The 12860-nt window shown below is 42.2% G+C and overlaps 1 protein-coding gene and 1 long non-coding RNA gene across 3 annotated transcripts in view; one reads left to right on the top strand and one right to left on the bottom strand.

Annotated features, from left to right (window-relative positions):
* The window catches only part of LOC112454707, a 218199-nt gene that overhangs the window by 84341 nt on the left and 120998 nt on the right, over nucleotides 1-12860 (bottom strand). The gene's annotated exons all lie outside the window — the stretch shown is intronic.
* LOC112454691 (cell adhesion molecule 2-like) overlaps nucleotides 1-12860 on the top strand; it is an 82980-nt gene that overhangs the window by 64134 nt on the left and 5986 nt on the right. For both annotated transcript variants that reach the window (XM_025016210.1, XM_025016219.1), the window contains exons 6-8: nucleotides 364-497; nucleotides 6855-6967; nucleotides 7192-7265. In XM_025016210.1, the coding sequence (XP_024871978.1) occupies nucleotides 364-497; nucleotides 6855-6967; nucleotides 7192-7265 (321 nt within the window). The remainder of the gene's footprint in view (nucleotides 1-363; nucleotides 498-6854; nucleotides 6968-7191; nucleotides 7266-12860) is intronic.

Genomic DNA, 12860 nt, shown 5'->3' with positions numbered 1-12860 from the left:
GCGACTGCATTCTGAGAATTGTCTCTTCGTGTTTTCTCTCTCTCTCTCTCTCTCTCTCTCTCTCTCTCTCTCTCTTTCCTTCTCTATTTGAAAAAGTATAGTTTTATTAAATAGTATAAATTTTATTTCTCCGGAAATTATTTTATAAATTTCAACTTAAAATTATAAACAAGTGTGCATGAATGTTTGCACTTTTTAAGTACTTTGTTTATAATAGAGTATATACATAATATGTACTTCTTTTTATATCATCTTAGAAATGAATAGTAGCTGCAAATAGAGCTGAAATAAACAGCGTTATGTCGTATAATTAACACACATGTACCACGTTTATGTCTAACAATTTTTCTCATTGTTTCACAGCACTACCTCAAGAAAGGCCAATGATAACCGGAGAGGAAAAGGTATACGCGAGCGGAGACGTGCTCGCGCTGAATTGCACCAGTGGCAAGTCCCATCCTGCCGCAAAACTCAGATGGTTCGTTAATGACCAGCAGGTGAGCGCAATAGTTTTTCGACGTTTATATTTCTCGCAGCATCGGGGAAGATATTGCACAACGCAGAAATATTGTCTGTTGAATTGAATTTTCAATGTATCATCTTAGTCAAAGATACATACATAAACAAGCTAGATGCACGACAAGGAGAAAATAGAACGTTTCACGATCGATATTATATTATTGTATCTTTGTCGAGTGGCAGCGTTTACAGCGTGTACTCGCTGTCGCACGGATGGCCAAACTTGCACAAAATCTATTGGACATGTATGTATAACGTTGAAGCCTGAAATAGCATGTGGATAACACTAGCGGGCAGAAACGGTCACGCGTTGGGGTTGCACGGGGTTGCACGGCGAGAGGATGGAAAACGAGAGAGAGAGAACGGCAAGCTGGTTCCACGGTAAGCCGACTGAGAGTTTGACCGTCGCGGCGATGTGGCTCGATTTCATCGCGTAAGCAACGGCGACGCTTGATGAGCCAAAGCTCCAATTAACGACCGGCGAAACGGATTCCCAATCCTCCCATACACAGCTGCATCGGCCACCATCGTGCACCGATATTCAGCACCTGGAAACCTTCTAATACGCGATCAGTGATACGCCGTGGTTTTGCCTACCTATTATTCTCTTGCCGTCAGTTCCGAACTTTCGTTTGTAGCCCCGCGGAGATAATCGCGAATCGGACAAAGGAGGGTCAAAAGCGCGCGTTCAGAAAGGAGAACGAGAAAAAAGCCGAGACTCTCTAATTAATTCGTGGCCAGAGAGGGGTCAATTTGCGTTTGCGATAGAAGAGGAAGCTACCGAGTAGAGAATGTAGGGTTCGCGCGAGAGTTCCTGGCTTAATTGTTATCTCCTCCTTCCTGCACGATGATCTCAGATGAAAATCCGGAAACGAATTTTATTTTTATCCCACTCATTCATTTCGCTCATGTTTTTAAATCTAACACACTCGCTTGCTGTTTCGTCGGTGTCTGTTTTTCACGTTGGCGAATGAACACGCGATAAATCCACGGAGGAACGCGCGTGTGCGAGAGAGAGAAAGAAAGAGAGAAAGAGAGAGAGAGAGAGAGAGAGGGAGGGAGGGAGAGAGAAGGTTCTATTCTGCCGCGTGGGATTTTTATTTCTCTCGTTTTACGTTATTATTACAAAGTTTCCTTTCTCTCGCCACGTCACGAATAATTCAATCCTCCTATCGCTCGAGGCCGCCGAAGCTTCTATCGCATGCATATTGATGTATCGTTATCGGCGTTGCCGGGTGAAGAAAACCCGGTCGTACTTCTTGGCTCTAAGCGAGAATAGGGAAGAAGTTCGATAAAATCATCGAAGATAAATGGCAAGAATATCTCCGGGTTTTTTTTTGTTGGCCGCCAGCAAACTCGTATAATTATTTTCGTCCGTTCTATTAACGAGGAGGATAGAGGAACAATTAGACGCGCTGGGAATAATATCTGTGAAAATAAGTAAAGCTATAAAGAGAACACAGATTAATCTTATTTTAAGCAGAAGGATTACCACAATTATAACTTGCGCGGAGTGAAAAAAAAAACTACTGACCGTCTCCGTTTGTATTCTTTTGTTAGATTTAACCTAAGTATACAACGGAGTAAGTGTTATAACTGTTTCCCTCGCGAGAGGTTTCCTCGCGAGAATCGTAGCGCACTGCCGAAAACATGAAATTACGGCGCCTCGAGAATATTCAATTTGCGAAACTTGAGACGGGCCCTCTTTTTCACCGTTTACACGAGAGATTACTCTCGTCGGCCGCGCGACGGGCAGGGACGGAACCACGCGGGGAAGTGTGTCAATAAACGACGCTCTTACGTCGAGAATAGGCAAATCACGTCACGTAAAGTGCAAGTGCTTTTCGACGAAGCTTTAAAGACCCCGAAGATTACGCCAATATACCGAGCGACGCTTCTTTAGAGCCTCTCGTAGTGAATCGCATGCGGCGGCGCCGAAACTTTCTTCCTTATCTTTCGGACTCCGGTCTTCCTTTTCCGCGGGAACATACCTCTCGCTTATGCTTCTTCCCTCCCCCGCCCCCTGTCGAACCGTTTTCCCTCCGAGAAAACTTTGCAACGCTCCCAACGACGTCCATTAGAAGTTGCGCGAGTTTAGTATAGCACTTAACAAGTAATATTGTTTCGGAAATGTTCGTGTCGCAAGACTCGAAAAACCTGTTAACGCGAGTCAAGTAATCTCGCGAAGGGAAAAAGTTCGATCGTTCGCCAACTTAAGGAATATGTAGTGGATGAGCGGTATGATAGGAGAGAATCGTGTTGCCATCGTAAAGTGACGACGAAGAGCGGCCATAGAGCGGCCAAACATCTGATTTTTTAAGGTCTGCTTTTTTTTCAAACTCGCAGATTTTGTTTCGATATACTTACATTTGTGATCAGCAAATGAAAATTGATATTAATTTTATGCCATTTAGCGCTTTACATTATTCAATCTTTAACGCTTTAAATTGAACATTTTGTGCGCTGTTAATAACGGCTATGTTATTCAGTTTCATGATTTATTCCAAGAGAATTATTTACTTTTGAATTATTTTATACATAAAGAAATGATTTTATCAAATAAATATTAACTTTTATACATATTAGCTGTGTCGCACTAAAATTTAAAAAAGAAAATCGTTTTAACTGCAAATATTCTAACTTTTCTTCTACTCTCTTAGTGCGCACGGCGCGGCGCAAGAAAATAATGGTCATTCTGGACGATCACGTCGCGGAAAGAAAGCGAGACCAGCTGCGTTCCAAATCCCTACTTTCGTGATAACCATGCGCTTTTTAACCCTTTGTCGTCGTCACATAAGAGCGGCGAAAATGGCAGCACTCCTCGAGAGTCGTCGTCGCCATACCAGCCAAACGAGTATTTTTATGAATTATGTTGCTATAAAAGGAAGTGTTCTACGTTGTAGACCTGTAATGTGGCACTTCGCTCTGCGACGAATATTATGTCGCGGTCGTGGTCTGTGTCTGCGAGAGACGGCAACAGATCGAGGGTAATTTCGCGGGGTCCTAATGAATTCTTTCTGGCCGAGTAGTAGGTATTACCAGCCGGTGTGTGAAACCAAGAAATTCTTCTTCAAACGGCCGTTCATTACATGGGTCATAATTTCGGGCTCCTAATCGCTGACATTGCATCAATTACTTTTACAGCAATCTGAAGTGTTCTCCATTCTCGCGGAATTTTTCAACGTGATATATTTGTTACATTTGCATAGTTGTACATTTGTTCAGAGGGAACATGCGTGAAGACAAATAAATAATTACGGAATGAACTTACTTGCGTGAGCATGGCAATTAGTCATTCGTGTTTACTCGTATCGCTTGTTCTGAGTTTGGCCTGGGAGTCCAGTTCAAGACATACATGTATGTACATATTTGTTTACAAGAAACTATTATGTTAAAGCTATTACGTTACATTCGAGGATCATAAATTATATTACGATATCAGAGAACACGCGCGAGATATTTCGATAAGGAAGGTAACAAGAAAGGTAACTCGCACAGGAGGTCTTGTTATCGTATTGGAACTCGTTGCTATTTCGATGGAGAACAAGTGCAAAAGAAAGAGGTAAAACTGGATTGGAATCGTTGGTTTCATATAGATATATACGTAATATATAGATATATCGTGAGAAAATCGTAGGAAAAGAGAAGTCGGAAACGGGGGTAGCGATCGAAGCGAGTACTATCGACGGAATCAAGAGCTTATTCCGACTAGCTTAAAAATTATTTAATCTTCTCGCCTTTATTTTCTTATTATCCCGCTTTTGTCTTCTACCGAGCGCGCCGAGACAAATTGCCGGACGACACAACTGTTCAAAGATAGCGCGTAAGTACGCCGTAGATATGCCAGGGAGACGACGAAATTGCATCGTATTTCCACACAAAATAGAATATATGTAGCGAAATATATAGCGCACAGTTGCGTCAGGATAGAACGCGTCTCGCTACAAAGGGACGTATACGCCCGGCGACAAAACCCGGGCGGAAGCACTGCAGAATTCATAAAATGATAGAGAAAACGTAAAGCGTTAGAATTTGTCGATAATATGCCGAAAATGATATGCGGCCGCTGAAATATTCCAGCGTATACTCACAGTGTTATCAACTGGATCCTCGCTTGCTCTCGCGATACCGATGTATCCTTTTGCACATCATCAGCATTCTTCCCTCAAGATGCTTATCCATCCGAGGGTGGGCGAGAGGGAGGAACAGGAGGGACGACGCGACGCGACGACTGTCCTCGGCAACATTTAAACGACGCGACGCGACGTCGAAACACGAGGCTCGTCGTTTTCGCCCCATTTGCGTAGCCGTGTCACGGCAGTCTCGCGATTTCGTTAATTACGAAATTCTGCGCTTCAAACGAGCGTCGTCGTACCGAAACTTTCGACGAAGTTCCGTCCGTCAACTTTCGCACGTTCCACGCCGTTGCTCGTCTTGCTTAACGCGCGTACACGCACAAGCGAGGCCCGCGTCAAAGTTTTTCGTTCGCGAGAGAAATATTCGAAAGCCCGTAAAATGTAACAATTCGGCATGCCTGCGCGTATGAGTAAGTATGTGTGCGTGTGTATGTGCATATGCATATATATGGGTACGCAAAGTGGTTTATTAATAGGAGGCAACGGGGTCGAGTCTCGACTTTCGAAGATAAACGGGAAGACACATAGAATACAGTCATACGCGTGGAGTAAAATTGGAAGAACGAGAGAGAGAGAGTTGAGTGGAGGAAAAGGCGGCGCGGAATAAGCGAGCGGAATTGTGTCGCTGTCGTGGCAAAAAATGGAAATTCCAGTCACATAAAATACGACGTACGGGTATAAAGAACTTGGAGGACTTGAATTACAAAGCGAGATCCGTATATCCGGCTGTTGCATGAAGTCGGGACATGGATATGGCGAATCTGACAAACGCGCGTCTGAAGGAACCGTCGGAAAGTATCATTAATACATTTCACCGCGCGTATATTTTTAGCTTAACAGTAGGGAAGAAATATCTGCATTAATTACGCTTCCGCGCGATAATTCTGTGACATTAATAAGATATAGGATATACCGATATAGGATACTTTCACAATGAATTTGTAACTGCAATTTCGCCACTCGAAATACATTTCGCGACCGTAATCACAAATGCAGAGCATTTTATCTGTTTATTTATTTAGTCACAAATTGAATTGAACGATTCCAATCTTGCGAGAGACAATGCTGGAAGTATACAGAATAACAATAGCATTTCTCCCCTATGTAACATATATTGCTCCCACATTTTTTTACTGATCCTATACTTTCAACATTTATTCTCTACGTACCACGTCCAGCAACAGTTTCTCGGTTATCCTATATTTTATGTCCATTAAAAACTGTGCTTTTTCGTAACGAATGTTTGTTATAACGTTTAATGCGTCTCATATACAATAATAAGAACTTTATTCAGGATACCCCCGGCGTTGTTTGCCAGCACGCCTGTTTACATTTAATTCCATTTCAACACGATACTCCGTAATCATCCTCGCGATAATCTCGAAGCTACCCGCGCCGATATTAACTTCGTCTCTAAACGATATTTGCTCGTTTTATCGCAGTTGCACGCGATGCACGTGGTATGCATTTATTAGAATCGGCGCAATCACATCGAAGCATCGCGCTGGTGCATTATCGTCGTTCTGCAGCGTCACATTCATGCTCCTCGTTTCCTCCTCAATGCCTTTGCGTTCTTCGAGGCAACAATGTACCGGACGCATATTGCATCCCGCTCCGACATCCCTTGTTTCTCGGCATCGCGGCAGAGTCTGGCCTACGATTTATTAGATGTATAATTACCTGGCACGTATCCTATGCTCTGGATTTATGTCTCCGTTCTTATGCAAGGATCAGTTCCAACGAGAATCGCGCTTAATTAACAAGGTTATTTCGGGATTTTGAAATAATAGTATCTTTTTTCAAGTGAATATCTATAATTAGCTACTTTATCTGCAAATAACAATCGTCTTTATTTGTTAATACCTGCATTTTTATAATTTCTATTTTCTTAATAATCAACCTTTTCTCAGACTTAATGAATTTCTCAGATAGTTAATTACACGAGATTAGCATTAATCTAGATTGACGCGAGCAATTTTAAGAGATAACAAAGATTTATTTATAGCAAGGCAGCGTTGCCCGTTTATTCATATTCCAAGCTTGTACCGGCGATCGATCGACGGTTCCATGCCCGACGGAACTTCGCGACGAGCGACATTCATTCTTCCCCGATGCTGCAAACGGAAAGTTACTTTCAATGCGATTCAATTCGATCAGCGGCGAAAAGAAACGTTGCGTAACGAACGATGGTTTTTCCAGGTGAAGCCCGATTCGGAGCAACTGTTCGAACAGCACGGGCTGTACTCGACGATATCGAGTCTACTGCTCGAGCTGGAGCCGGGTCATCTTGCCAGCGACAAGATAAACGTTAGGTAATTTCGGTGTTTACAACGTGCCGTATATTTCCGTCGTTCGACAGAGCCGTTACCTATGGCACCTCGGCGCATATACTCCCTATAAATATACATCGCACTTGCTCGCGAATAGGATAGCTCGTTTTACGCGAGTTTCGCGCGATGGAGCGCAATAATTTATCCTTCCGTCTGGCCGGCCACCACGCTCCAACTCCGAAACATGATCGAATGTCTTGTTGCAGGTGCGAGGCGACGGTAGAATCGGCTCACAAACTCGACAACCCGTTCGTCGATATTCGCACCACCGAGGTCTTTGGTAAGCCCACATGACACTACAGTAAAAATCGATATATTAACCGACGAACGAGTCGCTATCGGCGCTCGAGATCACGTGGACGAAAATAAAGACTCGCAATTATGGACGCTCTCTCGTGCCCGCGAATCTGGTTATTTCAATCAACCTTCAGTCAAACAGATTAAACACGCGAATGAAAAGAAGAATTTGAAATTAACGTTCGATTAATATATAATTTTCGCTGTTGTTAAACCCATTTTAGATGATATTATGAGATAATATCAGAGATAGAAATATATATAATTTGATATTCCGTAAACATATAATAATGCGCATAAACGTACATAAACACTTGTACATCAGAATTATATCTACAAAGTTAATATTTATGTTTAAATTTTCTGCTTTATGTGTACGTACGTACTATTTTACTAACAATAAGCGGAAAATGCACACGACATATGTACGTGGAGTAAACTGACAAATTTAATAATCAATTCAAAAATTTTAATTACACATAATTTGATATATAATTTGATACAGCAATGTCTGAGAATAAATTATATGCTTGTATTGAGAACAAAATTATTTGCATTCGCAATGTATCTTTATTAAATTGCTGTACATATGAATGCGTATGATCAAAATAATAAATTATCATGTGGCAGAAAACGAGAGAAAATATGAAAATAAGAAAAACTAGTGCGAATATAAGATTTAACACGCGACTGTATAATATAAGAATAATAGACACATATGAAAAAATATTTTCTTTTACATTATAATTTGAATATAAGATTAAGAAATATAATACATAAATTTTATGCTTAATTTATAATTGCATTCGAAACATATATAAATTATAAATATAATTCCTGAATAGCCTGTCTAAAACATTCTTCAATAATCACATTGTGTAAATTAGGAACATCGAAATCGTAATTATTCAATGCATTTTACGCCAGGTATAACGGCGAAGGCAAATAGAGCTGTACTCGCGATTAAGGGTGTTTGTACTCGCAGCAACTTCGGTTATCGATATACCGTACATTTCTTTCGTGGTAACCACTCGAGGAAATGTACGCGCTTTATTATTTCCTGGCATGCGAAATTAGCATGGGACCCGCGTTACAGCGGGGCCCGACTAATCGACCGACTCGGTTCCCGCGGGGAGCAAGGGTTGCGGAGAAATTAAGACAATAATTTACAACCGTTGCCACCTGCCCTCGCAGCACGCTCTCACCCAGCTGCACCTGCACAGTTACTTTATCCTTTCCTTCGCCGCGCCCCACCGGATTCGCTCGCGACCGCGGTGCGTTCGTTATCGTCTAATTCCTACTTAAATTAGTTTCGACCACTTTTATACTCTCCTCTCCTTGCTTATACCCTTCCACATCTTTGACATCCAGGGCATCGTTATAAAACAATCGATAAGCAAACTAAACTATATAATTGTAATAAATGGTGCGAAATTATGGCGGTGCGAAAGCGCCTCGTTTCCCGCGCGCGCGGTGTCGCCGATGGGGAAAATCGGTAGAGCGAACCGGAAATGAGAGGGTGGGGAAGAATACGTGATTCATCAGATCGTATACAGCTTTGTGTGTCTATATGTACTCGCGTTCCCGACCAACAACGCTCGCGGCAATGCTCGGCGCAACGCGCGATTAAATATTTATCAACTAATCCCTCGCGTCACGCAATTCGAGTTACGATAAGAAATTCACGATTCGCGCGCTGCGTTACAGCGCGCAAATACGGGCGCACACGCTCGCGGACACCGGGCGTATGCCGATATACATATATCACGAGTTTTACCGCAATAGTATTTTTCGGCTCGCCCGATGGACCATAAATCGACTTTTCGCGAGAGCACTCGTTTACACGCGACGTGGCGGCAATATTTCGTGGCGATGTAAGCAGAGTATTTTTCGTGGGAACGCACAGACACTCGCAGTTGACTGGTCGTTGAAATCGCAATAGTGGCATTCGAGAGCGAGAGAGGGAGAAAGAGAGAACGAGAGCGAGAGTGAGAGAGAGAAAAAGAGGAGAAAAAGAGAAAGAGAGAGGGAGAGGAGGGGGGACGCACGCGGTACACTCCACGCCTGCAGCGTCGTGCTTTCGATTCGGGTCAATTTTGGCAGAATGAGCCACCGCGGCCGATCAGCCAACGATTCACACTGTTCCGAACGTGCATATCTCTCTTTTATTAGGGGTACAAAGGTAATCAACGATTTACCGCATTTGTATACGATTGTGTTCGCCGGCTCGAAAAATACGTCGAAAAATACGCGACCAGTGGAACACCTGCCGCGGACACGGATATATATTTTTTTGTAATTTAGAGGGTGCTGTTACGTGTCGCGCGCTCTCTATTTTTGTAAGTTATGGCCGTTGTATTATGGACGAATATCGCCGTTAAGATATCGGAAACTGTAATAAGTGACACAAATTGAACAGCATATTGTTTTAAGAGATAATCGATAATTTATTACATCGTGATACAATTGGCTGGCTATAAAGGTGCCTTTTCACGTTGACGCTCGACGCTCATTTTCAGCAAGCAAAAATCTTCAGAAATAATATCTTTTATTTATACATATATTACTTGAAAATAATGAATATTTTACGTATTTCAAAGTCTATGTTTGATTGTACTGGGACGATTAACGACGATTCAGCGACGACGCTGAATATTAAACAAATTCAACTTCATTTCTTTGACGCTAGCATCAAAGCGAAACCACCACGTTGACCTTGTCAACGCTCATTTTCAACGTCTCATGAATTGGCACCTTAAAGAAGGTAGTACATTGAAGAATACGCTTGTTTCAATAAATAAAAAGAAACAATAAGTACGGAATGAGTACGCGTAAGATATTTTGGGCATTGCGTGTCGCAAGAGTGGTGAAATTCGTTCCAACAATACGAGCAATAATTGCATTCCGATGAGAAGGTAAACGTTTTCGATTCGACGACGATGGACGATTTTTGAGAATGCATCGCGAGGCCGCGCCGTGACGATCGTAACGACTCATGCATTACGAATGCGCAACGAGAATGATCAAATGTGCGTTAGCTGCATGCCGTCGCGTCACGCCGCGCAATACAAATCCCGCGGGCGGGCGAAGGGAATTACAATGCATATAATACCCGGGCATTTGACTAGCTCCGCGTATAACTATGCTATTGTAAACCGACAAACATTTCGGCGCATACAAACGCGGCCTAGTTATCGGGATATTTTGCCGCTATGCCGCAGTCGACAACGCGTCTGGAAATATTCGAGTCATAAGTCGAGCCAATTCCCACATTGTTAGTTAACGCGCGAAACACGTTCCGCGCAAAATTCCTATGAAAACGTTGACCCGTTGACGGTTAATTTTGCGAAATAGGAAGGTCGATGCTGGATGTAATAACGAGTAATTCACGAACTTGAAGAGAAGGAAAATATTCATTCCGCTAATCTATGAATAATTCATGAATTTACTTACTTAGATAATAGCGCTCGATGATAATCTTTATAACATTTGTCGTTATCGTACCCATTATTTACCGCAAACATTATGGAAAATACCTATTATAACGAAACATATAAGGAAGAACGTATGCTTTTATCGTCGCTAGATACCCCAATGGTACTCGGCCTAATTGCATAAGTGGGCCTCCGAATATCGACCGGGCGAGTCGAGCGCTGCACGACACCGGGTAAAAGGGTAAAAGAAATAAACGCAAAGGGGCAACGGACACGCGGGGGAGAATAAGAGGGAAAAGAGATGAGAGAGAGCGAGACAGCCGGTGCCGGTCGGCGGAGTCAAGTCGAACAGCGCCGTGTAAGAAGGAGAGGACAGGTAAAAAGAGGCAAGGCAAACCGGAAAAGACGTCGAACGACTCGAAGAAATTGCTCTTAACGATCTTCGATTTTCTCGTTAGGCGGAATCGTTCTTGGAAGCGCCCTACGCGACGACGGCCCGGCGCTACGCCTCCTGCATTTACCGCCGAGCTAGCTACCTATAACTCGAACCTCTGCCAACTATCAGTTTTCTTTCTATCAGCGGCCACCTTTCGTCTCCCTGTGTCACTCCTCCTACCTCCTCCTCGTTCCCTCCTGTACAACCTCTCAAATTATCCTTCCGCACCCCCTTTCCTTATTTCTCCTTTAACCCAGTCACCGGTTTAACTCGGTCACGACGTCGTCGATCCTGCCAAAAGGCGTCCCCGTTCGGCCGGCTTTAATCCATTTTAATCAGACGGGATAAGTTAATTTTAAAATATCCTCGTAATTTTGCTGTTTCATATTTTGTTAGTTATGTAATTATATTTGTACTCTGTCGAGAGTAGAATTAAACCGCGAACATTTATTATGCGTGAGACCCGCATATCTGTCGTTACTAATTTAACAAAACATATGGATGCATTGTTACACGAAATATAATTCGTTTAAAGAGTTAAATATTTTGCAGTAATGTACGTATTTAAATAATTTTTTTCATGTATTTTTAAGTTATCATAAAAGAATAAAACTGCAGCCAAGAATTTAATATGATCATCGAGTGTCATTCTTGCATCAGTAATTTGATCTAAAAAGTAAAAAGCGAAGAAATTGGATGCTGCGATAAGAAGCAAAAATTGAAGACAAAAATTTTAAAATGTGAATAAATCGTAAATTTCACTACACACTTTTTCTTGCAAAAATCGCAGGAGATAACCTGTGACAGAGATTCAACAAATTCGATGCAGATAGTATCAACCCTCGAACATGTCTCTTCTCCTTCAGTGCGTTGCCCTCGTATAGGAAGCAGAAAGGACCGTGCGCGTAACTTTATTCTTTTCACAAATAATACCAAAACGCAGCGAGAGTGAGCCGACAATAGCTCCGGCTGGGTTATGTCGACGGCTGATATTGTATTTCTCTTTATATTTCCGGAATGAGTCGAATGCCGTTCCTTTCGGAGCGCGGATAGAAATACCACACACATTCGCGTTCGCTCCTGGCAAAAAAAGAAGGAAAGAACGTGGAATAAATCTGAAAAACTGTATTGAGTAGACGATTTTCAGCAGCTCAATAGGCCTCCGAGTTATGTCATATGAATGACTAGCATTGTCCGTCTGTTTACGTTGCCTGAATAGCGACTATATTTTCCGCTTTGCACGCGATGTATGACGGTCAAGTTGTCACACGTCCGTGATTCCCGCATTTTCTATACATACGCGGAAACATAGCGTGGATCTCCGTTCGGCTTTACCGCGGTTGAATAATTTCTCATCTTGATGAAATTATTGAATAATTTCATACAATTTTTACGCAAGTTTTAGTATGCCTGAAAAAAACAATTATTGGCTTCTTACTATTTTCCTTTAAATCAGTTTTAAATATGTCTAGTCTAATAATATTCTGTGCAAACTCCTACAAGTACAGGATGCTCTTTTGCGTTAAATTTTTTATTTTTAATTACAAATGCGTACCACGTAAAAAATTTAATGTGTTTTAACATAGTCGAAATAGGATAAAAGTATAACTAGAACGAATAAACTGTCATCATTAGGAATGCGTAGTAGCGAGCGCAAGAATAAGGACGCCGCGCCGTTTGCGCGAAGTCTTTCATCTCATTACGAAAT

The sequence above is a fragment of the Temnothorax curvispinosus genome, unplaced genomic scaffold, assembly GCF_003070985.1.
Source record: "Temnothorax curvispinosus isolate PA1 unplaced genomic scaffold, ASM307098v1 QBEX01000525.1, whole genome shotgun sequence".
Taxonomy (NCBI): domain Eukaryota; kingdom Metazoa; phylum Arthropoda; class Insecta; order Hymenoptera; family Formicidae; genus Temnothorax; species Temnothorax curvispinosus.
This window is presented reverse-complemented; position numbering and strand designations above follow the sequence as displayed.